Below are 23,967 nucleotides of genomic sequence, written 5' to 3'. Positions count from 1 at the left end.
GAACAACAAAAACAAGCATATCGATATATACACGATTTTTTTTTCAATTATTAATTTACACTTCATTACCACTATTATCTTCTTACTACAATATGCTCCTTTATATTCCACTAGCCTCAAACTTGCATTACGAGAGCATCCACAACAACAAACCTAAAAAAACCGTCTTGTCATTCCACGGCAGATTCCAAAGTTTTCTTAAAAACCTACACAAACCTCATTAAAAAAATATTAAAGTTGTGTATATATTATGTGTGTTTGTTTATGTGAGAGAAACGACCACATCATCAGTTTGTTTCTAGTTTGCTTATAGCATCTATAACAACAAAACTCAAGCAAACCGTCATATCAATTCCAAATTTTTCTAAAAAATCTTATTTTATTTCACAACAACAAACCTCATTAAAATATATTAAATGTGTTTATGTGTGTGTGTGTGTGTGTTTGAGTATGAGAGAGGGGGTTGCCACATCAGCAGTCTGCTGCAAGTTTGCAGCAACAGACATTCCATGGCAGACTTGGCTTTGCAATGGTGGAGTTTGTTATGTTGTTGTCTGCTGTAGGGCCACCTCACCCGGAACTCAGGGAGTGGTGCATGTTGTGGTTGCTCTTATGCAGACTTTGTAAACAAACTCCACATCCACAAGGAGATTTGTGACCAAAATGTATGTCTCTTCAACATGGATTCATATATTGGGCTTTCTGCCCCATTATAGTTGCTCCAATATAAACGTTAAATGAGCATAAGCTCATGTCGAGCTCTTGCAATATCGTAAATGAGCATAAGCTTGGTTGTGCAAATATAAATTTAATACATAAAAACATAACAGAGGTAAAAACTTAAAAATATACAACGCTTGTTAAGTCTTGACGAGCCTCTCATACAAGGCTCGAGCTTGATAACTAAACGAGCTTAATTTGATGATCTAACTCCTCGTTTCGAGCTTTTTATTAATCTGAGCTTAAAATACACAAGGCTGGTTAAGACTACTTGATCATATACGAGCTGCCCATAAAAGCTTTATATGTAGCTCAAGATTTGCCGTTTCAAGCTTTTTTCAAACCGGGCTCTCAAGTTCATGAGCGGCTTGGCGCGTTTGCACACCTAATATCATGTTTGATCACAAATGTATAAAATTGAAATGATATCATGACTATATGTTTTTGGAAATATGTTAATAAACGGTTTATAACAAATTAAATCATAATCATTTAAATTTGAATTGTATATTCGATTTTGGGTTTACTGAATTCAGTTCGGGTTAAACCAAGAAACCCGAATTAAATAGTATTTTCTCTTTAGTGGTTAAATAAATATAATAAATATGCATGTGTGTAACAAGTAGTAATATTATGTATGTGTGTAAGTTAAGAATCAACACTTGTTGGGTTGCAATTAGAATTAGGGTGTAGTTTAGGGGGGCATAATAAACTAAAGCCATAATCACATTATAATTTTCTCCTAATTGAAGACTTGTAAAGGTTTCATATTCTCACGCCAATTAAAGTAGTCATCATTTATTTAAAGTTACTTTTTTTCTTTAATAATCTAATAATTATGAATAAGCGTGTGTCAAAATCATATAATCATCTTTAACTCTTCTTTTTCTACCTTTTTTTAAATACTTAACATATTTTTTGTTTCTAGTAATCATTACAGATTTGCTATATATTTTAAAATGTTGTTATGGTTTGGTTTTTAAATATAAAAGATATGTTTTAAACTCTATTGTTTGTACCTAAAACAACATTTTATGTGTCTTGTATAAAAATGTGTTATACATAAATAACACGTGCTTGTTTATGTTTGTTTATGTTGTCTATCATTCATTTTGTGTTGTTTACATGACTTTTTAAAATTATTCATTACTTATTAGCAATGTCTATCACACGACTCATCACCCATGTTTATTTACATTCGTTTAGAATATATAAACGAACAAACATAACGAATGAACATGACTGAGATAACCAGATCATTTAATATAATATGTTTTAATTTGTTTAGATAAAGTTATATGAACGAGATGAACAGTCATTTTTTACTTTGTTAGAATCGTATAAAATTTGCAGTTTTCGTCGTTATATTTTCGAAAAGAAACTCTCGACGTGCTTTATACTGGAACTCCTTGTAAAACTTGGTGCAATTCCAACTTAAAGAACTAGACCGGTTAATATGAAAAGTATAAGAGTGATATGAAAGATCTCAAGAGGCGGTTGGTGGTGATCTAAAGTTCAGGAACCAAAGATGATTTCTTGGTGCCTAAATTTAACTAACGAACATGAACATACGCTTTGTTTGTTCATTTATGTTCATAAAAATCCATTTATGTTTGTTTGTTTATTTACGTTCGCCTTTTTTTTAATAAATGCATGAGTAGTTATATGTATATAAATAAAAACATAAAAGGGGCTCGTTAAATTATGTGTGTATGTACATATACTTGGTTATGTTTGGTAATTTATGTTCATTTGTATTCGTGTACATACGTTGATCATAGAAAAAAAACATTTATATTCAATTATCCGTATGCATATATTAACAACATAAGCTTTAGAAAACAATCCACTACTGTATTTATGATAGATGTGGATAGCAACATAGCATAAGTATTTTGTTACAGTATTAGTATACAATCTTTTTCTTAATATAGAGACTAGACCATGTTTAATGAAGCCTTTGGTGTTAGAGATCCGTCTCGTATAGACATGTCGAGAGCCTTTTCGAGTCCTGCAACCACTTGTTCCATCAACGGCCTTTGTTGCTTAGTCCCGATACACGCAATAGCTAGATTGATCACAAACTCAAACGCCTTCAACGGGTAATCCCCTTTAAGTTTTGGATCCGCAAACTCTGTCATACTCCCACCCTTCGTTAATGTCCTCGCCTAATCATTATTAGGGGGGGGGGGGGGTTAGTTAACAATAATACTTATAAACTTGAATGAGGTAAAACTTATACCATTTTTCCAATAGGCATTGGTCTTTGTAAGTCTATATTTATCACTCGTTGACCCGAAAGAAGCTGTAAAAGCACGATTCCAAAGCTATAAACGTCACCAGACGGGTTGACCCGACTGTTCTTTTGATACTCAGGGTCAACATACCCGAACGTTCCTCTCACTTCCGAGCTAACATGAGATAGACCCGTGTCGATAATCTTTGATAGTCCAAAGTCAGCTAGCTTTGCTTGAAAGTTCATATTTAGAAGAATATTCGTCGGCTGCCAATATTATAAGCGTCAAAAACACGATAGATGTTCAAAAACCAACACTAAAACGGGTTAAACTTATAAACTACCTTTATATCGCGATGAACTATGCATCCTCCAGGGTATGTATGAAGAAACCATAGTCCCCGAGCACAATCTATAGCGATTTGAAGACGTTGTATCCATGTTATAACTTTATCTTTACTAAACAACCATTCCGAAAGGTTTCCCCAATGACAAAGCTCGTAAACAAGAAAACATTCGCCTTCACCTTCACAATGATCCAACAATCTAACAAGATTCGGATGTTTTACGTGAGACAAACTTGTGATCTCCCTAACAAATGTTTCCTTTTCACCATCATTCACAATGTGCTTGATCGCAACATTCTGCCCGTTCGATAGTACGCCTTTATACACTTTCCCTAAACACATCAAAACCATTGTATTCTATAATGTTAGGAAAACACTTATCTATAGAATAATGAAAACCCTGTAAAGTGTAATGTATTATTAATCAACTATATATAGGAGTACAGTATTTATCTTACTGTACTCCTATAGAAGACTGTATTTATCTTACTGTACTCTTATATCAATTGATTGATTGATATAGGAGTACAATAATGAAAACCCCATAATTAGGAGACTGTACTTATCTTATTGTACTCCTAATTAGGAGACTGTACTTATCTTATTGTACTCCTATATAGGAGTACAATAAGATAAGTACAGTCTCCTAATTATGGTAACACTATAATAATAAAACTATAATAATATATTCTCTAATATTATTATATTCTTACCCGCGTTTCCTTCACCGATAAAGTTTGATACTTTGAGATCATTAGTAGCCGCGTAAATGTCCTTAACCGTTAGCTTAGTAGTTAATTCTTTCGGGAACGGTGAATCCAACGCACATATACCGTCTTTGCAGCCCTTTGACTTTCCTTTGACCGATTTTCGAAAGAAAATCCACAACGTTGTCATGATTATGATCGTTATTCCTGCTAGACCTCCGATCAGAATCCATATTCCTGAAAGTAACCCGTTGTTAGCTTTTTGATGACATGAAAAATACGTTGAAAGTTGGGACTGTCTAAAACATTTCTTAAATAATATTAATCCTGACCAGTAAGTCAAAGTTGAGATTATTAAAATCCAAAATCCTATAAGTTATAACACATCAACACTTACATATAACATATGTAATCAAGTTAACTCACCTATGCTCATTTTTTTCTTGCGTTCATGATGACCATCTTCAGCAGTCTGGGATTGAACACTTTGATTCCGACCAAGACACTGATAAACCGCTCGAGCCCATTTCACATGTGAAATCTTTCTATTCACCAACGAAACAAGAACCGCAAATCTACAAATTTCAATTTCTTCCACACTACTATTCTTACTCAAACCACCAATCTTTAACCACCTTTGGAAACAAGAACCACAACCATTTCTTGACTCCACAAGCTCACAATCTTGTTCAAGACCGGTTAACGAGCTTTCTAGCTTATTATCAACATCGGTCAATGAAAAGTCCGAGCAGCTGCCAGAACCGGCTGCTAGCTTTTCAACACCGCAGCTCAAAAGATTTCTTCCGTTGCTACCTTCTAACGATGACCGACAACTCTTTTGTTGACTTGAATTCAAGAAAATCGGTCTGGTTTGGTTCGAATGTTTTGCTAATGCCAATAGATATTCTTCAAAGACTGATTCACAACATCCATAGCCAAGAAATCCATCCCAATTCCCGCTTTCGCAACTTGAAGATGATTGTATATCGAGAACACATTCATTCGTTGAATTTGCAGCCAAAACACTTGACACGAACATGAACATGAACACGAATATTATACGAAACATTTGAGTATGAATATGAAGAAATGTTTGATGAACTGCAAATTTTATATTTTGGACAGGATATATATTTATGAAAATTTGATTTTTATGGTAATATTTTTGTAATATTCGATGAGGTTAGAAGGTATATATACATAAGAAACTACACAAATGTACAGACTGTTAGATTATATTTGGTTGGATTTATATTTTATTATCAAAGTATGTAATATTTAATGTAGAGTTGATGTGTCAAAACTTTAAAGACAATTGCCGGCCATTTCAGTATGAAAAGGTCTCAATATCCTTTGTTAAGATACAAGTTGGTAAAAAATTGAATTTGTTTATGTAGGAACACTAACAGTGACAGTTTAATATGAACTAAATATGAAGAAAATAAAACTACAGTGAAGTTAGAATCGATATAAAGTAAAAGTGATGATTCGTGTTTGATACATGTTTATGTTTCTTAAAACAGAATGTGCGTCTTACTTCTTTAAAGAGCGTGTTTGATATAATAGTTGAAACAATGTGCATTTAGCGAGAAGTTCGTTATGCTCGTTTATGTTCATTTACATGTCAAATATGTTCATTTGTGTTTGTATAATTATATTTATATACGTTCGTTTATGTTTGGAACTGTTCGTTTAAGATTTTAAATGAACAAACAAACATGAACACAAACATGCTCATTTTTTAAAAGAACGAACATGAACTCAAATATTTATCCGATTAAGTGTTCATGTCCACGTCCGTTTAAAATTAAATGAACAAACATAAACATGCACTTGTTCATATTCGCTCGGTTTGTTTACAGGCGTCAGAAAACCTGCGTCCTTGTGTTTGTTTTAGAGAATGCTAAAAAGGAATTTCAGCTAAGTTGAATAGTTGGTAGTCACAATAAAACAAGTCAATTATTTATCATACTTTACATACATGAAAATGACGGTATTTTTATAAAACAAAAAAAAAAAGATTTTTTTAATTTTTAAATCAAAATATATTAAGATGAACCTGTGTGTGGGACAAATTATATGAGAACAAATTAAAGGGATACAATGATATTGTTTTTTTCTCCTCAAGCATATTTCAATTTAGCTTAGCTTTGTATTTAAGGTCTACTTTGACTAGCTTGACTCCTTGTTGTTTATGTATATATTTTGTTTGATGTTGTCTTGTGATTCTTATGCCAAAATCTTATTTACAGATTCCTTGGTATTTTGGTAGGGTGCTACTCTATGTATTGCTAAGTGTCTTTGCTTGTAGGATGTATGTTTACTCTGTTTACCTGTATGTAGCTTTATGAGCCGAGGGTCCCTCTGGAAGCAGCATCTCTATTCTCACGGATAGAGGAAAGACTTGCCTACATCCTACCCTCCCCTGACCCTACCGATAACATGCTATGCAGTGGAATATACAGCGCTTGATTGATTGATTGATTGAAGCATATTTCAACTTAACTTATGCTAAATTTAGGCTAGCCAGAAATTGTTTGGATTGTTGTACACTTGTACTAGGACATTTAATTTGTAAGCAAACTAATTACAACCTATATGTAGCAACCTTTAGTAGAACCATAAGTTTACCAACAAGATTTGCTTGCATTTGATATTGAGTGACAGATCCAGAAATTTACGTGAGGAATGTTGGGATAAAGATAACAACAGTATAAAACAATTTCAGTTCAGCGACAACATACTTGTCTACCCATATATATTAGTATAGTTATGGTATACTTCCATGCAATCTTTGGTTAAGTGCTTCATGGATTTAAGCATCAAGCTATAGGTGTACAAATTTCGGTTTTTCCCCAAACTGGTTCGGTTTGGAATCGGCTATGTTTTGGTTTAACAAAAGTCAGAACCGGTTTAAGTTGGAATTGGGCAGCCCTTTTGAATGGGCTAACCATAAGAAGTCTTTACTTAATTTATGGGCAGCCCATTTGAAGTCTATTTATTATTTTGTATTAAGATTAAATTCAAATATGATTTATCATCCCGGTTTTATTTCATCTAGTGTATCTTATGTGTTTAAGAGGTTCTGTTATCTATAATTGAACTTTTAAAATAACTAAAGAAACAAGAAACATAGATGTGTAACAATTTTACATCTTTAAATTACCAAAATATCATTCCTTATATGTAGATCTTAAAAAGTAGCAAATTCAAAAATTTACGTGTAAATGTGTTTTCAATAATATAAACGGGTTGAGTTTGCGGGTTAGGCTGAAGTATAACATGAGCATATATTAGCTTGTAAAAAAGAAATGATTTAAGAGTCATGAAAATTTAAATAGATAACATGGTAAAAAACTGGAAATAAAAAATATATTATATATATATATATATATATATGTCATTATTTTCTGAATATATTATTTTAATGTTATTAAGAGTATATTATCATTTATACGATGGATATGGACCAACTAGAAGATCACAATCATTTTTATAATACTAAAAGCTAACCATTAATCTACAAATAAAAAAAGTATTAACAATTTAGATGTGCCGATTAGAGCATAATATATTACAATTTACTAAATAATATTTTAATAAGATCAAGTATTATATACTTTGTGACCTCCTTTTCTTCCGGTATACTTAATGGTTTCTTGTCTTGGAATGCTAACCATTTACGAGTACGCTAAAAGAAAGATCCCTCCACTTATGCTTGATTTCTAACCTGTCTTCTAACATGGTTGTAGAAATCGTTAGATACTAACAGATCAGTCGATTGTAAAATGGCAAATAATCTAAAAGTATTGATTTATACAACACTAATCTTCAACATGTTAAATGACATTGAATCATTGATGACGACACATGAAACATGAAAGGATGATGTTTTGTGCATATGCTCATGTTTATTGAAAATTTCAATAATATTTTTAATTATGAAATCTTTTATTGTTTCACAAATTTGTAAAACCATATTTAAATACACGTGTTTCATGGTAAAGGTTAAATTAAATAAATGAAACAAGAATATCCATATAAGTATGTCGAAAAGTCAATGTAAATTGGCAATAATGTTAACAAGTGGATGAGTTTGTAACGTGTAATAATAATATGCCACAAATTTTAGTGTTTTGCGTACGAAAAATGTTGAGCAAGATGATTAATTGCTTTATATTTTGATTTTTTGTAGGTTTGATCCATGATTAACATTAACGAAAAAGGAACAAAGAAATAAAAATTATATACATGTCTGTTAGAATATATTGAAGATCATGTATAATTGTAAGATCATTGTTGATACAAAAGGAGGGATTGCGATAATATTTACACGTCCATAAATAACATAATCAAAAAGTACAAGAAATAAGTTGAATAAAAATATACAAAGAAAAAGAAAAGATAAAGATTAGTGGTTGAATTTAAATAGTTCATTTATATAGAAGATAATTGCTAGAGTTAGAGCTATATCTATATTAATTGTGTGTTTAGTATTATTAGGAATTAAAGTTAGAATATAAATAGCATACAAGTTAAGTTTAATGAAAACAAATGAGAACTATAAAAAATTAGTAAATTGAATAAAAAGTTTAAAGGAAAAAAAAAGAAGTTCTTAAAACGACCCATTTTAGGAGTGAGAGTCTAAACATGTAACTTCCAAAATGGCACATCCCAACTTCATCGTCACGTTTAAATTCAAGAGTCAACGATTAGTTTCAAAAACCAATAAAAAAATAACACGTAAACATCCAAACTCATCTTCACAATGAGTTTTGCCCTTAAACTCATTTTCCACATTAAGTTTGTACATCACATGTCATCCTGTCATCGGTAGATGAATCTCCTCGCCCGACACATAACTCTCGTCACCACAATTAAATTGGGACTAACTAACTTGGAATTAAGCAAAATCACGAGTCAAAATGAGAATCTCTCTCCTGACGGAAAAAGAAAAGCTTGAAATAAGCCAAACTTAAAATTAAATTCTCGTAACCATAAGTCAAAACAAGCCAAACTCGAACGTAAGTCAAAACAAGCCAAACTCGAATCCAGATCAACTCGTTAATAATAATATCCAATGAGATATGAAAAACGTGATCCCGGTTGGCAAACGTGCATTTATCATTCACAATAAAAAAAGTAATAATAATAATAACCAACACCCATCTGCTTACTCAACCCACCAATCTCCGGCGATCATGACCACCACCACTTCCTCCGACGAGACCGTCATCCTCCTCCCAAAACCCACCTCCAAAACCTCACAAGACTCCTACCACTTAGCCTACATAACCTACTTCATCCTCGGCGCCGGCTACTTAATCCCCTGGAACGCCTTCATCACCGCCGTCGACTACTTCTCCTACCTCTACCCCTCCGCCTCCGTCGACCGCCTCTTCGCCGTCGTCTACATGCTCATCGGCCTCGTCTCACTCCTCTTCATCGTCTTCTACTCTCACAAATCCAACGCCTTTGTCAGAATCAACGTGGGTCTGTGTCTCTTTGTCGTTTCATTGCTTGTGGTGCCTGTAATGGATGTTGCTTACATCAAAGGTGAAGTTGGACTGTACGGTGGGTTTTATGTGACGGTGGCTGCCGTGGGTTTGTCCGGTGTGGCGGATGCGTTGGTTCAAGGTGGGGTTATTGGGGCTGCCGGTGAAATGCCCGAGAGGTATATGCAGGCGGTTGTTGCCGGTACTGCGGCTTCGGGTAATTTGATCTCATCAAGAGTTTAAATTTATGATTTTTAGTATTGGGTAATTGGAGGTTTTGGTTGCTTTGATCTATAATTGAATTGGGGATAATGTATATTACATACAATTTGATCACCAAATGGCGAATTATATTTGGGTTTAGTTAGGGGTGTAAACGAGCCGAGCGGAACCTGAGATCGGTCGGTTGACTTACGGAGTTAGGGGAGCTCGAGCTTAGGTCGGCTCATTTCAAGCACTTATTTTAAAGATCAAGCTTGGCCCGTGATTTGTTTTTTTGAAGCTCGGGCTCTGCTCATCTTTTTTTATTATTTATTAATTAATTTATATACATTTTTTTTAATTATTTTTATATACTTTGGGTAATTCGGGATTTTGGTTGATCTAATTGAACCGGGGATTATACATACAATTTGATCACCGAATGGCGAGTTATATTAGTTTGGTGTAAACGAGACAAGCAGAACCCGAGTTGACTTACGAGAGCTCTAGCTTAGTTCGGCTCGTTTTAAGATCTTATTCTGAAGCTCGGGCTTGGTTCATGAGTTGTTTTTTTCAAGCTTGGGGTTTGCTCGTTTATTATTTATGAATTAATTTATATGCATTTTTAATAATCTTATATATTTTGAGAAAAAACCTTAAGCGAGGCTAGAGCGCGTTCAGTGCCTTAAACGAGCCAAAGGCCGGCTCGTGTTTTGACTTACGAGAGCTTGAGCTTTGCTCTAAAGCTCGTGTTCGGCTCCTGAGCTGTTTTTTCAAGCTTGGGCTTGGCTTGTTTATAATTCATTAATTAGTTTACATATTATTTAGTTATTTTTATATATTTTGTGAAAACCTTAAAGTTAGGCTCGAGCTTGACTATGCAGTGTTAAATTAATACATTATACATAAAAGTCCAAAAGAGGTAAAAGATTCGACAAGCCTAAACGAGCTTCCCATACAAGGCTTGAGCTTGGGCTTGATAACTAAACGAGCTTTAAATTCTAGAAATTAAATTCCCCATAAATTGTGTTTAGATCGTTGACCGGTTTCTGGTTAATTACAGGAGTCTTGATATCACTTCTAAGAATCTTTACCAAAGCAGTATACTCACAAGACGAAATTGGGCTAAGAAAAAGCGCTAATCTTTACTTCATTGTCAGCATAGTTGTGATGATCATATGCATCGTGTTACATAATATAGCTCACAGACTCCCGGTTATCAAACATTACAATGATTTAAAAATCGAAGCTGTGAACAATGAAAAAGAAGAAAAAGGTGTTCTTTATGATGCTCTAGGGAAATCTACGTTATGGGACGTTGTCGGGACAGTTAAATGGTACGGTCTTGGTACTGTTATGATATACGTCGTCACGTTAGCCATTTTCCCTGGTTATATTACAGAAGACGTGCATTCTCAAATTCTTCAAGACTGGTATCCGATCATCCTTATTGCAAGTTACAACGTGTTTGACTTAGTTGGAAAAAGTTTGACCTCCGTTTATGTTATTGAGAATTCTAAGGTGGCTATCGGTGCATCGTTTGCACGACTTCTGTTTTTCCCGGTTTACTTGGCTTGTTTACATGGTCCTGTGTTTCTAAGAACCGAGATCCCGGTTACCATTGTGACTTGTCTTTTGGGACTCACGAACGGCTACTTGACTAGCTGTTTGATGATGGTGGCTCCTAAAACCGTTCCACTTCAGCACTCGGAGTTGGCTGGGATCGTGCTTGTGCTGTTCTTGGTTGTTGGGTTGGCGATTGGTTCGGTTGTTAGTTGGTTTTGGGTCATTTGATTATTGTTGTAAACTGTGTATTTGGTTAACTGTAGACATTCTTAACAGTTAAATGTGTGAAGTAATTTTTCAGTTCATGTGAATAAATGATGCATCTTTTGGTACATACATAATATTATATGCTATAAACTATGAACAGATACAAATACATGAGATTCTGACATCATTATGCACATACTAATTAGATTAAAAGGCACAGTATCACATTACAGAAGACATAATACCAAAACAAACACTAATACAAATCCATGAGACTTTGGATATCAATATGCATACTAGTTAAGATACAACGACAACAACTTACACCGTCACAGTCACCATGAATGTGGTATCAAAGATTCGGTATCTTCTACTAGCCCAAACGTCTTTCTCGTCAATGTTGTAAGAATTTAAGCACAACTCTACCCACGGTGGATTTCTTGGTTTTTCACTATTGGTTTCTTCAATCCCAAGCAACGCCTTATGCATTTTTATCAACGCATCAATCGATGGATCGCCTCCAAAAAACTTCACCTAATATTAAAATTATATATCACACACTGCATTTTGCAATACAATGACAAAAAAATTAAACTTGTGTTGTAAATAAACATACCCCATCTTCTGCATATAAATATGCATGAATTCTGGCAGTAGGATCTTCAAGAGTAAGCCTAAGCCTGTATGTGCCACATGAAGCACGAAACTCGCTTGGATGACCTGGCATTGTTGCCACTACCCGAACCACACACTTGAATTTACCAATTACCTGTAATTTTCACACACACACACACACGTGTTTAATATTTTCATTTATTCCACTATTCAAAAAAAAGGCTCAGAGTTTCCAAAATTTGTTATGGTTATACCAATACCTCGGGATGGCACAGGACATCCATCAGAGTAACAAGAGGCGCATCGTTATGGTCAGTATCTGCATATATAATAAACATAAAACAGTGTATTATTATTATTATCAGTATAGAACAAATAAGGTTTATGTTTAGGATTTAGAGTTGAACATATTATGTCAGAAGGCGAAGGGATGCATGACAATGGCATTCGCTTCGAATTCCCTCTCGCACGTTCTTCATATGTCCTAAATCACACGATAACAATAACATACATGAATTTATTTTACTATTTTTCAGTCAAAATGATTTACAAGAGGCTGGACATATGTATGTTAGCTGAACCTTAGGCGCTGCAATACAAGGTCATCTTCATTGGACAAGTAACTGAACTTCGATGTTGGCAACAGAATTCCATACCAAAGACCACCCTGGACTTCGAAACTAATATTCTTAAACTGAACCCATTTATCAACTACCGCCTTTAGTGACTGAAGTCTAAGCTTCTGATGGCGGTTAGATATCATCCGTAGAACGTTTCCAACAGTTGAGAATTTACACAAAACATCTCTTGATAAAGGAGACGGTTCTAACAGAAGCGGTATAGAGTTTTCATACTCGTCTTCAATCCTATATACAAGAAAAAAATTTATTCTTGGACCTGAACATCACTATTTATGTACAAGTCAGCATGCGTGTTTGACCATGAAAGATGAACCGACACTCACTTTGTATTAATACTCAAAGGCATAGCATCAGTTCCGTCCCATACGAAAAGCATCCACTCACCTTGTTTGACTTCACATACATGAAGAACCTGCAAATCATGTAACGAAATTAAATGACTTCAAGAAACAATCTTTAGAACGACAAACATAAGAAATAATAGATAATCCTTTCATATAACCTTAACTTACTCTAACCTTATATGAGAGTAACCATATTATTAAAGAACACACACAATTCATAGCACTGAAGAGAGTATTCCGTCTCTTGAGTTACCTTACAAATCAAGTTGAGTGTCTGTCCTTCCATGATCCGTTCTTCGTCAATGTCTTTCAGCAAAAAGCAATCACCTGACGCTGTGAATTGCATATATATTCGTAAGAAATAATGAATGACACAAGCCACAAGGTTTACTAACCTAAGGGGTGCAAACGAGGCGAGCTGCTCGCCGCTACTAGAAACGAGCTGAGCTTTTTCAAACTTGAGCCTCGAATAAAGCTCGTTTAGTTATCGAGCCTTGACTATTTTTAAGTTTGACCTTTTGGACTTGTATGTATTAATTTACACTACACAACCGAGCTCGAGTTGAGCTTTGGCTTGTTTAAGGTTTTTCTCAAAATATATAAAAATAAATAAAAACGTATATAAATTAAATGATAAATAATAAACGAGTCGAGCTCGACCTCTCTTAGGTCAAAAAAATCCGAGCTCAAGCCTAGTCAAGCTCGGGCTCAGCTCAGCTTGTTTACATTATTAAACTTCGGTTGTATTAATTAATTAATTAATTTATTTATTTATTTTTGTTTATAACGCTTACCAGCAATATCTGGGTCGGGTGGGCGACTAACAGCCCACTTTCTCAAGCCCTCTATAAAGATATCGTCTTGCTTTTTAACACGAAACTTAGACGAAACTTGATAAGGTACCAAATTAGAACCATCTTTTCCTTCATATAATCCAAAAGCAGAATACTTTTTGTCAACAACAGCATTAGTCCCGGCATCGACCCCTAACACATAGCTTCTGATCTGCCAATAAAATGAACCAGTTAGCTACATACTTAGCAGCTCAATACAACCAGCATTGCATTATATAATCATAAAGCAGTACCGCAGCACCGAATATCTGAATGATATCACCGGCTGACGCAACTTGCGGTAGCTTTTCAAAAGTTTCATAAAAAAAGTTGATTGAGATTCCGGTTGTCGGGCTTGTTTCATCCACGATCCTTAATGTGCAGAAACAATCTACACAATAACAAAGCAATTACAAATTTACGACGAAAAACGATAAAATTATAATGACAATCAAGAATTAACACATGTAGGGCAGTAAACGAACCAAACCGAACAAGGCGGTGTTCAGAACGGTTCACAAACACCTAAATTACCGAAATTATTCGTGTTTGTTCGTTAACAAAATGAGCTTTTTGTGAACGGCTCATGAACACAACTCAACATAAACAATGTTTTATTTGATTTAGCTAACCGAGAACAGTTAATGTCAACGGTTCGGTTCGATCCGGCTACCAAATTTACCAAGTTTGTGTTGGTGTTTATTTAACATATATATTCATATACATAAGTTAATTTACATATAAATTAATCACACAATACTCATACATATGTTTTTATATTTGCTTCAGTGTTCAAAAACCGGTTCAAACAGGCCGGTTGAACTGGTTAGACCGAATTTCGCACACCAAACCGGTATTTTGAGCCCGGTTTTTTCTAAAATACCGCTTTTTTCAGCAATCCGGTTTTATGTTCCATAAACTTTTGATATTTGTGGTCCATTTTTTTCAAAATTACTTTTAACCCAACAATTAACATTGAAAGGTGTTTTTTTTTAAAAAAACTATTTTTTTAAAAATCGAGTGAATTTGTATTATTTTTTTAATATGAATTTGGCGAACAGTTAGTGTCAATTGTCCGGTCCGGCTACCAAGTTTGTGTTATCATTTTTCAACATTCATATTCATATGTTAATTTACCTTAAAAATATACTCACATATATTTTTGTTTGATAGTTAATATCCAATAAGAAAAATACAAAAACCTTTTTAAGTAAAAACCAAAAAACATTAACTAACATAAACGAACTTCCAGACGAACAGTTCACCAAACGTTGGATTCGTTTACTTATTACTGTTAGTGTAATCTTGCGTAAGTGCGGGGACCTAGTTGTCGTACTTACAAACCTAGGGGTTATTGAGTTAGTTTTCCTCCTATTCTTGTCTAACAAGTAATTGTATGGTTATAAATAAGTATCATAACAGCTTATCAATCAATACAATAAATAAAGGTTTAGACTTGAATCTTATTGTCTTCAATTGGCATCAGAGCCTAAATATCGATCAAGAAGCTTCGGCGGCGCAAGGCATCTCCGATCGAAGGTGAGTCCGGCGAGGAAGGCAATCACATCTGGTTGCAAGACCTCTGCGACGGGTTCTAAGATCGATCGAAGATCAAGAGCGGCAACCGGAGAGAAGAGTCTGAGTTTAGTCGATCATCTTCATCATCGCTAAGGGTTTCCTAATCAAGATAAGTCCTAACATAGTCAATCAAATCTTGATTGAAGGTTTGTATGGCGGGTTAAGTTGATTCAAGAACCAAGAAGTAGTTAATTGGAGGCAACCTCAGAATTCGCGCTCAGGTTATTGAAATTGTTTCGAAGTTGTTACTTTATTCCTTGGAATACAAGAGTTGTTGGTCGGCGGAAAGAAAAGGTAACAAAAGTCAAGTTTACAAATTCTTTTAAATTGGAGATTGTGATTTAATACAAAACACACAAAAGTCAGAAGGGTTTGACTTATTTGGGTGGACACGAAAGTTTATAGAAAAGCAAACAAGATTTTCTTTTGTTTGGTTTTTTTTAAGTCACCGCCAAGTTTTAGTTCTGTTAATCAAGGTTTGGTTTAAAGTACCAACGAACAAGAAAAGATGGGTGATCAACCAAATAATCAAGTCGTAGGGCCAAGTAATCAAGTCGGTTTTCCCAAAGAACCGAGTTCCCTCTCGATTCAGTTTCCGATTCTTACGTCCACCAATTACACGATTTGGACGGTAAAAATCAAGGCTATCTTCAAGGTTCAAGGGTTGTTGGAGGCTATCGAACCAAGAACGGGAACGGTGGTTGACCCGAAGATAGATGGGTTGGCGATTGTGTATCTTTATCAAGGCATGCCGGAAGCTTTGGTGATGCAAGTGGCTCACCTTTCTACCGCTAAAGAGATTTGGGATGCACTAAAGACTCGTTTCTTTGGGGTTGATAGGGTTCGAGAAGCACGTATTGAGTCTCTTCAACATGAGTTCGATGTACTCAAGATGAAAGAAACTGACACGATTGATGACTTCTCGACCAAGATTAACCAAATAGCTTCCAAAGCAAGCAATCTTGGAGAACCATTTGAAGAAAAGACCCTTGTGAGAAAGCTTTTAAAGTCCGTTCCGAGAAAGAGGTATATAGCGATTGTTGCTACTATTGAACAGTTTGCAGATATAAAGACCATGACGTTCCATGAAGCCGTTGGACGCCTAAAAGCGTTTGAGGAACGATCTGGAGATGAAGACAAACCCGTGTCCGGTAAGCAAGAACAACTCCTATATACATATAAAGAATGGAAAGCTAAAAGCAATCAAGAAAGGCGTCATAGGAAAGGCAAGATGGGAACCGAATCAAGTCAAAAGAACAAGGAAAAGGGTAAGGTTGTGGATCGGGAAAAGAAAGAACCCCGGGTGAAGAAGGATCGGTCAAAGATTAAATGTTATCGGTGTGATGAACTATGACACTTTGCCACGTCATGTCCTAACCGAAACAAGGAGACGGACGATCAAAGTAACCTCGCTCAAGATGGCGGACCGGTTCTAAACATGATGACGGTAGCTCGGAGTAAGGAAGATGTCGTTTTTCTAAAAGAAGACCGGGTTGATCCGAAGCAATACGCTTCAACCCCATGTGATAAAAACACATGGATTCTTGATAACGGGGCGAGCAACGGTATGACGGGAAATCCGGAATGGTTTTCCAACATCGATCGTAGCAAGACCGGTAAAGTAAGTTTCGGTGATGGTTCGTGTGTTGAAATCGAAAGTCGGGGCACGATAGTAGTTGAAGGTCAAAGGGGAGAACAACGAGCATTGAGTGACGTTTACTTTATTCCATCTCTCAAAAATAATATTATAAGTCTCGGGCAATTAGACGAAGGAGGATGCAAGATCGGGATCCAAGACGGTATCTTATGGATATTCGAACAAGATGGAAGACTTCTAATCAAGGTACCTCGTTCCTTTAACCGGGTTTTTAAATTTAATTTAAAGGTTGTTTCTCTGGTCTGCTTACAAGTCAATTTGCATAATGTTGCATGGATATGGCATGCTCGATTGGGGCATTTGAATTTCGATGCCCTTCGGGGTCTCTCGAAACTCGCGGATGGAGTGCCAAGAATCGAACACCCGATGCAAATTTGTGATGCATGTATGCTAGGCAAACAAACAAGATTGGATATCCCGAATGAATCTAATTATCGTGCAAAGGTACCGCTCGAGCTCGTTTATGCCGATGTTTGTGGCGCGATTTCTCACGAGACACACGGTGGCAACCGATACTTTTTGCTTGTTGTTGACGACTACACCCGCTACATGTGGGTTTTCACGATAAAGACAAAAGACCAAGTTGCGGGCTTACTCATAGATTTCGTGAAAAATGTGGAAAACGAACCGGGCAAGAAATTCAAAACCATACGAACCGACAATGGGGGTGAGTTTACATCCCATGTGTTGGAAGATTACTTGTCAAGTATAGGTGTGGCACATCAGTTTACGGCCCCGTACACCCCACATCAAAACAGAGTGGTTGAAAGAAGAAACCGAACCATACTTGGTACGACTCGAAGTTTGTTAAAGGCGATGTCACTACCACAAGACCTATGGGGAGAAGCGGTTCATCACTCGGTTTATTTAATAAACCGGTCACCAACAAAATCTTGAAGGGATTCGACTCCGTACGAGCGTTTTAAAGGAAGAAAACCGAACCTTTCACACGTTAAAGTGTTCGGATGCACGGGGTATGTAAAAGTCCTTGGTACCGGTCAAAAGAAATTGGACGATCGAAGCATGGTGATGATTCACTTAGGTACTCAACCTGGAACAAAAGCCTACCGTATGTTTGATCCGATCAAAAGGCGAGTACACGTTACGCGGGATGCCAAGTTTGACGAGTGTAAAAGGTACGCGTGGGTTGATCTTGAAAAACAAGAGGCCGAAAAGGGTCCTGAATGGACCGAGTTTATTGTTAGGTGTGATATTGAACCCGAATCGGAGCAGGTGACATCCGGATTTGACACCGGGTCCGTAGACCGACATGATAGCGGTGAGTTGGTTCGTATCAGAAACGGAAATGATTCATCAAGTTCAAAAGGTGGCGGCTCACCTGCAAGCCCGACTAGGCCGAACACTAGCCTAAACGAAGAACCGTTACAAGTTATTCAGCCGCGTCGAACTACTCGAAAGACGGTTTTACCAAAGAAATTTAGCGACTTTCTGGTTGAAGGTATATCGACACGCGCCTAGCAAGACCCGACAACCGAAGAGGTAAATCTACTATTATTATTCGATGATGAACCGGTAAATTTTCGAGAAGCGAATAATGAAAAACATTTGAGAAAAGCAATGGAAGCGGAGATCGAGTCGATTGAAAGAAATAAGACATGACGGTTAGTCGAAGCACCACCCAAAGTAAAACCGATAGGTTTAAAGTGGGTCTATAAAATCAAAAGAGATGAAGCCGGGAAAATAACCAAGTACAAGGCCCGACTCGTAGCTAAGGGGTATGTTCATAAATATGGGATCGATTTCGAAGAGGTGTTCGCACCAGTGGCGAGAATCGAAACCGTTCGACTTTTACTCGCGTTAGCAGCAAACCGAGGTTGGGAAGTTCATCACTTGGATGTAAAATCCGCGTTTCTTCATGGTGATTTGAAAGAAGGGGTGCACGTATTTCAACCGGATGGGTTCATTAAGAAAGGTGAAGAAAGAAAAGTGTACAAGTTGGCTAAAGCGTTATACGGTCTACGCCAATCTCCATGGGCGTGGAATACTAAACTAGACGGGTCGTTAACGGACTCGGTTTCACTCGATGTAAACAAGAACAATCGGTTTACAAACGGTGTTCCGGTCAAAGGCTACTACTCGTTGGAGTTTACGTTGATGATTTGATAGTCACGGGTACAAGTGTGAAAGAAATTGCAAATTTCAAAAGACAAATGGAGTCAAGGTTCGAGATGAGTGACCTCGGCTTGTTGCATTACTATCTCGGGATCGAAGTGGAGCAAAGCGATTGTGGGATAACGTTAAAGCAAAGTGGTTATGCAACGAAGATCCTTAAAGAAGCAAGTCTTTGGGAGTGCAACTCGACTCAATTTCCTATGGAACCAGGCTTAAAATTGTCAAAGGAAGATGTCAATACGAAGGTAGATCCGACGGGTTATAGAAAGATAATCGGAAGCTTGCGGTATTTAACTCATATGAGAGCCGATTTGAGCTACTCGGTTGGTTATGCAAGTCGGTTCATGCAAACACCAACTCAAGCTCATGCTTAAGCGGTTAAATATATTCTCCGATATCTAAGAGGTTCACTAGACTTTGGTATTACTTACTCGAGAGGCGGACACAGTATGTTTCACGGGTATAGTGATAGTAGTCATGCGGTGGATATGGATGATGGTCGGAGCACCTCAGGTTTGATTTTCTACTATGGTACATCACCGATATCATGGGTTTCTCAGAAACAAGGAACGGTGGCGTTATCATCATGTGAGGCTGAATTTATGGCAGCTATATCGGCTGCATGTCAAGCCTTATGGCTTCGGGGTTTGTGTAACATCCTAAAATTTTAATTATAAATAAAGAAAGTTATGTTTAGTGATTTCACGTTGTTAATTATTTAATGTCGAGTAAGGAGGGAGTTGGGCTTAGATTGCGTAAGATGGGTTAAATGAGAATGGGCCTCGGGTCCGTGGACTTAGAGGGATATAAATATCCCATCCCAAACCCAATCTTTCATTTCCACCTTCTTTCTTCACACACTCAAAACACACACATTCTAACCGATCAAGATTCGAAGCCGAGACCCGAGATTTTGTTGATAGATCTGAGTTGGTAAGGTAAGAACAAATCCACCAAAGCTAATATTACTGAAAATGGTTAGGATTGGATGGGTTAACCGGACCCGAAACCCAAACTGCCCAAATCGGACCCCTAAAACGTCGATTTTAGGCCGATTTGATGGTTGGGATTTGTAGGCGCCGATCATACGATTCCGTGGGTACCAAAATCGAGTTATTTGGCTAAGAAACGAAGGATTTATGGGCAAACAGATCTGCAGCGCGATAACTTCGCCTGCAAGATTAAGTTCGCCTGATGAACTTCGCCTTCAAGTGTAACTTCGCCTTCAAGCGTAACTTCGCCTAAGGTTTAACTTCGCCTGAAGCCAAGTTCGCCTAAGGTTTAACTTCGCCTGAAGCCAAGTTCGCCTAAGGTTTAACTTCGCCTGAAGCCAAGTTCGCCCGAGGTTTAACTTCGCCTGAAGTGAAGTTCGTTTAGAAAATAAATTAAAAACCTAATGGAAAATGTGTTATGGCAGTTATCGAAAATAAAATTTTTCCAAGCTGACCTGGCAGCTTAACCCCAGCCAGGGGCTCTGCCCCTTGGACCCCGCTAGGGGCTGCCGCCCCTAGAACCCCGCTGCCCCCCGGACCCCCGTTCGTTGTGGGTCATATATAGATAGAAATACAAAACGAGTAGTAGTAGTTAATTGATATGTGTAAATATTATACAGTTAGCCGAGCCCAGTTAAAGAAAGGAATTACGATCAACGGCGAGCGTAACAGGATCCAGGTGAGTTTCTAGCCCCATTCCTTGTTATGTTTTCGGGGCTGTGTGCATACTTGATGTGTTGTTAATACATTTATCCTAAGTGATAAGTGTATGCCATATGTGATATATGTGATATGTATGAATGAATGCTTGATGGTACGTGAACGATCTTCGGATATTGCACGTACTGTCAGGTTGTAACGTTATAAATATGGTAAGTATGATATGTATGTTTATGTGAATGAACGTAATAAAGTTAATAAAATAAGGAAATGACGGTTGTATGGTTGTATGGTTACGAAAAGGGTACCGAGCCCTAATAATACTCGAGGTATGATGTATGGTTGTATGGTAACGAAGAGGGAATCGAACCCTACTAATATTCGAAAACAAGGGACCAGACCCTTATAATATCTGTGATGTTAGGGACCAGACCCTTATAATATCTGTGATGTTAGGGACCAGACCCTTACAATATCTGTGAGGATAGGGACCAGACCCTCATAATATCTGTGATGTTAGGGACCAGACCCTTATAATATCTGTGATGTTAGGGACCAGACCCTTATAATATCTGTGAGGTTATAGGGCGAAAGGCTCTTTAAAACGTATGATTATGAATGTAAAGAAAGTATGTAAGTAAGAAAGAAAGTATGTAAGTAAGAATGAAGGTATGAGTACTTATGTGTGTATGAAAGAAAGTTATGAGGTTAAGCACGTATGTATGTAATAAGGTATTGTATGGTATTGTATGATTAACTAGAACTCACTCAGCGTAGCTGACTTTTAGTATGCACGCAGGTGAGTAGGATGAGACAGCTGGCTTGAGTGGAGGACACATGGCAGAAGACTAAAGCCTGGCATCTGAAGATCTGATATGTTTTATAAGTTATGTTTTGATTTTGAAAGACAAGAGGAATGTTTTAAGACATGATTATGAATTGATATGTAATGTTTTATGAAAGTTTTATATTCCGCGTAAAGTTTTTAATTAACTCTGATATTTAGAACTGTGTTTATGAGTAAATCCAACACGAAAGTAGGGTTACCGGTGACTGGGCCTTACAGTTTGTTGTCAGAGATGACCGGAGAAAAGGAGGAAATCGTGACGTTGAAGGTGGATAATTCATCGGCTATTTCCTTAATGAAGAATCCTGTTTTTCACGGGAGAAGCAAGCACATCAACACACGTTACCATTTCATTCGGGAGTGCATCGAGAGAGAACAAATCAAGGTGGAGCATGTCAGTGGAGATTTACAAAGAGCAGACATCCTTACGAAAGCGTTGCCACGGTTGAAGTTTAACGAGATGCGAAGCTTCGTCGGTGTCACAAGATTAGGGGGGTGATTGTTAGTGTAATCTTGCGTAAGTGCGGGGACCTAGTTGTCGTACTTACAAACTTAGGGGGTTATTGAGTTAGTTTTCCTCCTATTCTTGTATAACAAGTAATTGTATGGTTATATATAGGGGTTATTTGTAATCAAGTATCACAACAACTTATCAATCAATACAATAAATAAAGGTTTAGACTTGAATCTTATTGTCTTCAATTACTTACCGGTGCCTCTGGTCTGTTTGGGTAAACCGATCTCAGTGACGACACCGATGAGGTTAACTCTTTGGTTGATTCTATTATTGTTCATGGCATCTGCAATACCAACAAAATGGCCTTTCGAAGAAGAAGACATTGTATTTGTTTGTTTACAAACCCTAAGCCAATGAATGGTTGCGTTATTATGACTAATTTCTAAATGGATCTCCCAAATCCCCTGTATTATTATGGAGCAGTGTAATAATAATAATAGTAATATCACTGTGTTCTGAAACAACTACTCAAATGATAATGACTATAACTTTTCAGTTTTCACTCACTAGTCACTAGTCACTAGTCACGCCTTTTGATTAATAGTTTTTTTCATTTTTTAATATCTATTAATCACGTGTAAACCGCTAGGATGCAAACGAGCCGAGCTGAGCGCGGGCTTGGCTAGGCTCGAGTTTGGCTCATTTAATTACACAGAGATTAAGTTCGGTTTGTTTTGAGCTTCATTTCTAAAGCTTGAGCTTCACACGTGAGTATTTTTTTCAAGCTTGAACTCAGCTTGGTTCGGCTTGTTTTTTATTTGTTAATTGATTTTTTATATGTTTATAATTATTTTTAGATATATTTTTTAATTATACTATTATGGACATAATATATATTATTTAGTTATTTTTATAACATTATATATATTAATTAATTCTATGTTTTTTACATTAGCTCTAACCTTAGTATATATATATATTATAAAAGAAATGTAAATAACGTACTTGTATAGGTTTACGAGCTGGCTTGAGCTCGATAAGTGAAGCTCGGGTTCTGACTCATTTATTAAACGAACTTACTTTTAGGCTCGAGCTTGGCTTTAGACACTCAATCGAGCTCAAGTAACTCGCGAGCAGCTTAGTTCGCTTACACTCCTAGTAAACCGAGCTCAACTCCTTTTGACTTACGAGTTTGGCTCGTTTCAAGCTCTTTTTTCTAAAGTTTAAGTTCAGCCTCTTTTTACAAACGCATTTTTATAAACTAAAAAAGTTTTTATACCCAATAATAATAATAAAAGTTCAAAATGTAATTTGAGAATAAATCATCTAAGTTGTGTTCTAATTTGTCCACACTTCTTGAACTGTTTTGTAAGACTTCTTGCTATCACACAGCCGTTTTTAAAGCTCATGCATTCGCCAAACCACCATCACCAAAGGGCGTTATTTTCATCAGTGGAGTCCACTTCTCTCCACCAATCACATGCAAACACACACTAGTTTAATTATTTTTTTTCTTTTTTTTATTATTTAATATTAGTTAAACCACAGCGTGATAGTAAAAGGGTGAGCTGTCTACGTGCCCAATGCATTACGGGCGGGTAATCTAAGAATGCACAAAACATGACACCCAAAAAAAATCCCATTTATGAAATGAATGTGTCATATACTCATATAAACCAAGAGCAGCAGTACAAGATATCTAAAAACATGATCAAACAATATTATTTGACA

General features: G+C 36.5%; 3 protein-coding genes across 3 annotated transcripts; 1 reads left to right on the top strand and 2 right to left on the bottom strand.

Moving 5' to 3' along the window:
- Positions 1-2,517: 2,517 nt before the first annotated feature.
- On the bottom strand, positions 2,518-5,088 carry LOC143599148 (putative serine/threonine-protein kinase PBL21). Its single transcript, XM_077077176.1, has 4 exons — positions 4,017-5,088; positions 3,301-3,635; positions 2,963-3,223; positions 2,518-2,888 (listed from the first exon to the last, which is right to left on the bottom strand). The coding sequence occupies exons 1-4, from the start codon at positions 4,198-4,200 to the stop codon at positions 2,658-2,660; spliced, it is 1,011 nt and encodes a 336-aa protein (XP_076933291.1). The 5' UTR covers positions 4,201-5,088; the 3' UTR covers positions 2,518-2,657.
- Positions 5,089-9,184: 4,096 nt separating this feature from the next.
- On the top strand, positions 9,185-11,604 carry LOC143599153 (equilibrative nucleotide transporter 1-like). Its single transcript, XM_077077178.1, has 2 exons — positions 9,185-9,722; positions 10,770-11,604. The coding sequence occupies exons 1-2, from the start codon at positions 9,212-9,214 to the stop codon at positions 11,498-11,500; spliced, it is 1,242 nt and encodes a 413-aa protein (XP_076933293.1). The 5' UTR covers positions 9,185-9,211; the 3' UTR covers positions 11,501-11,604.
- A 196-nt stretch (positions 11,605-11,800) lies between these two features.
- Positions 11,801-14,294, bottom strand: LOC143599147 (protection of telomeres protein 1b-like). Its single transcript, XM_077077175.1, has 8 exons — positions 13,874-14,294; positions 13,333-13,412; positions 13,059-13,147; positions 12,676-12,960; positions 12,502-12,578; positions 12,355-12,413; positions 12,096-12,248; positions 11,801-12,013 (listed from the first exon to the last, which is right to left on the bottom strand). Exons 2-8 carry the CDS (start codon positions 13,363-13,365, stop codon positions 11,801-11,803), a joined length of 909 nt encoding a protein of 302 aa, XP_076933290.1. The 5' UTR covers positions 13,366-13,412; positions 13,874-14,294.
- Between the last annotated feature and the right edge of the window lie 9,673 nt (positions 14,295-23,967).

This window comes from Bidens hawaiensis, unplaced genomic scaffold (assembly GCF_021521415.1).
Source record: "Bidens hawaiensis isolate Kalapana, Puna unplaced genomic scaffold, B.hawaiensis_p1.1 tig00051564_1, whole genome shotgun sequence".
NCBI lineage: Eukaryota > Viridiplantae > Streptophyta > Magnoliopsida > Asterales > Asteraceae > Bidens > Bidens hawaiensis.
Note: the sequence above shows the minus strand (reverse complement) of the source record. Positions and strands in the feature narration are given on the sequence as shown.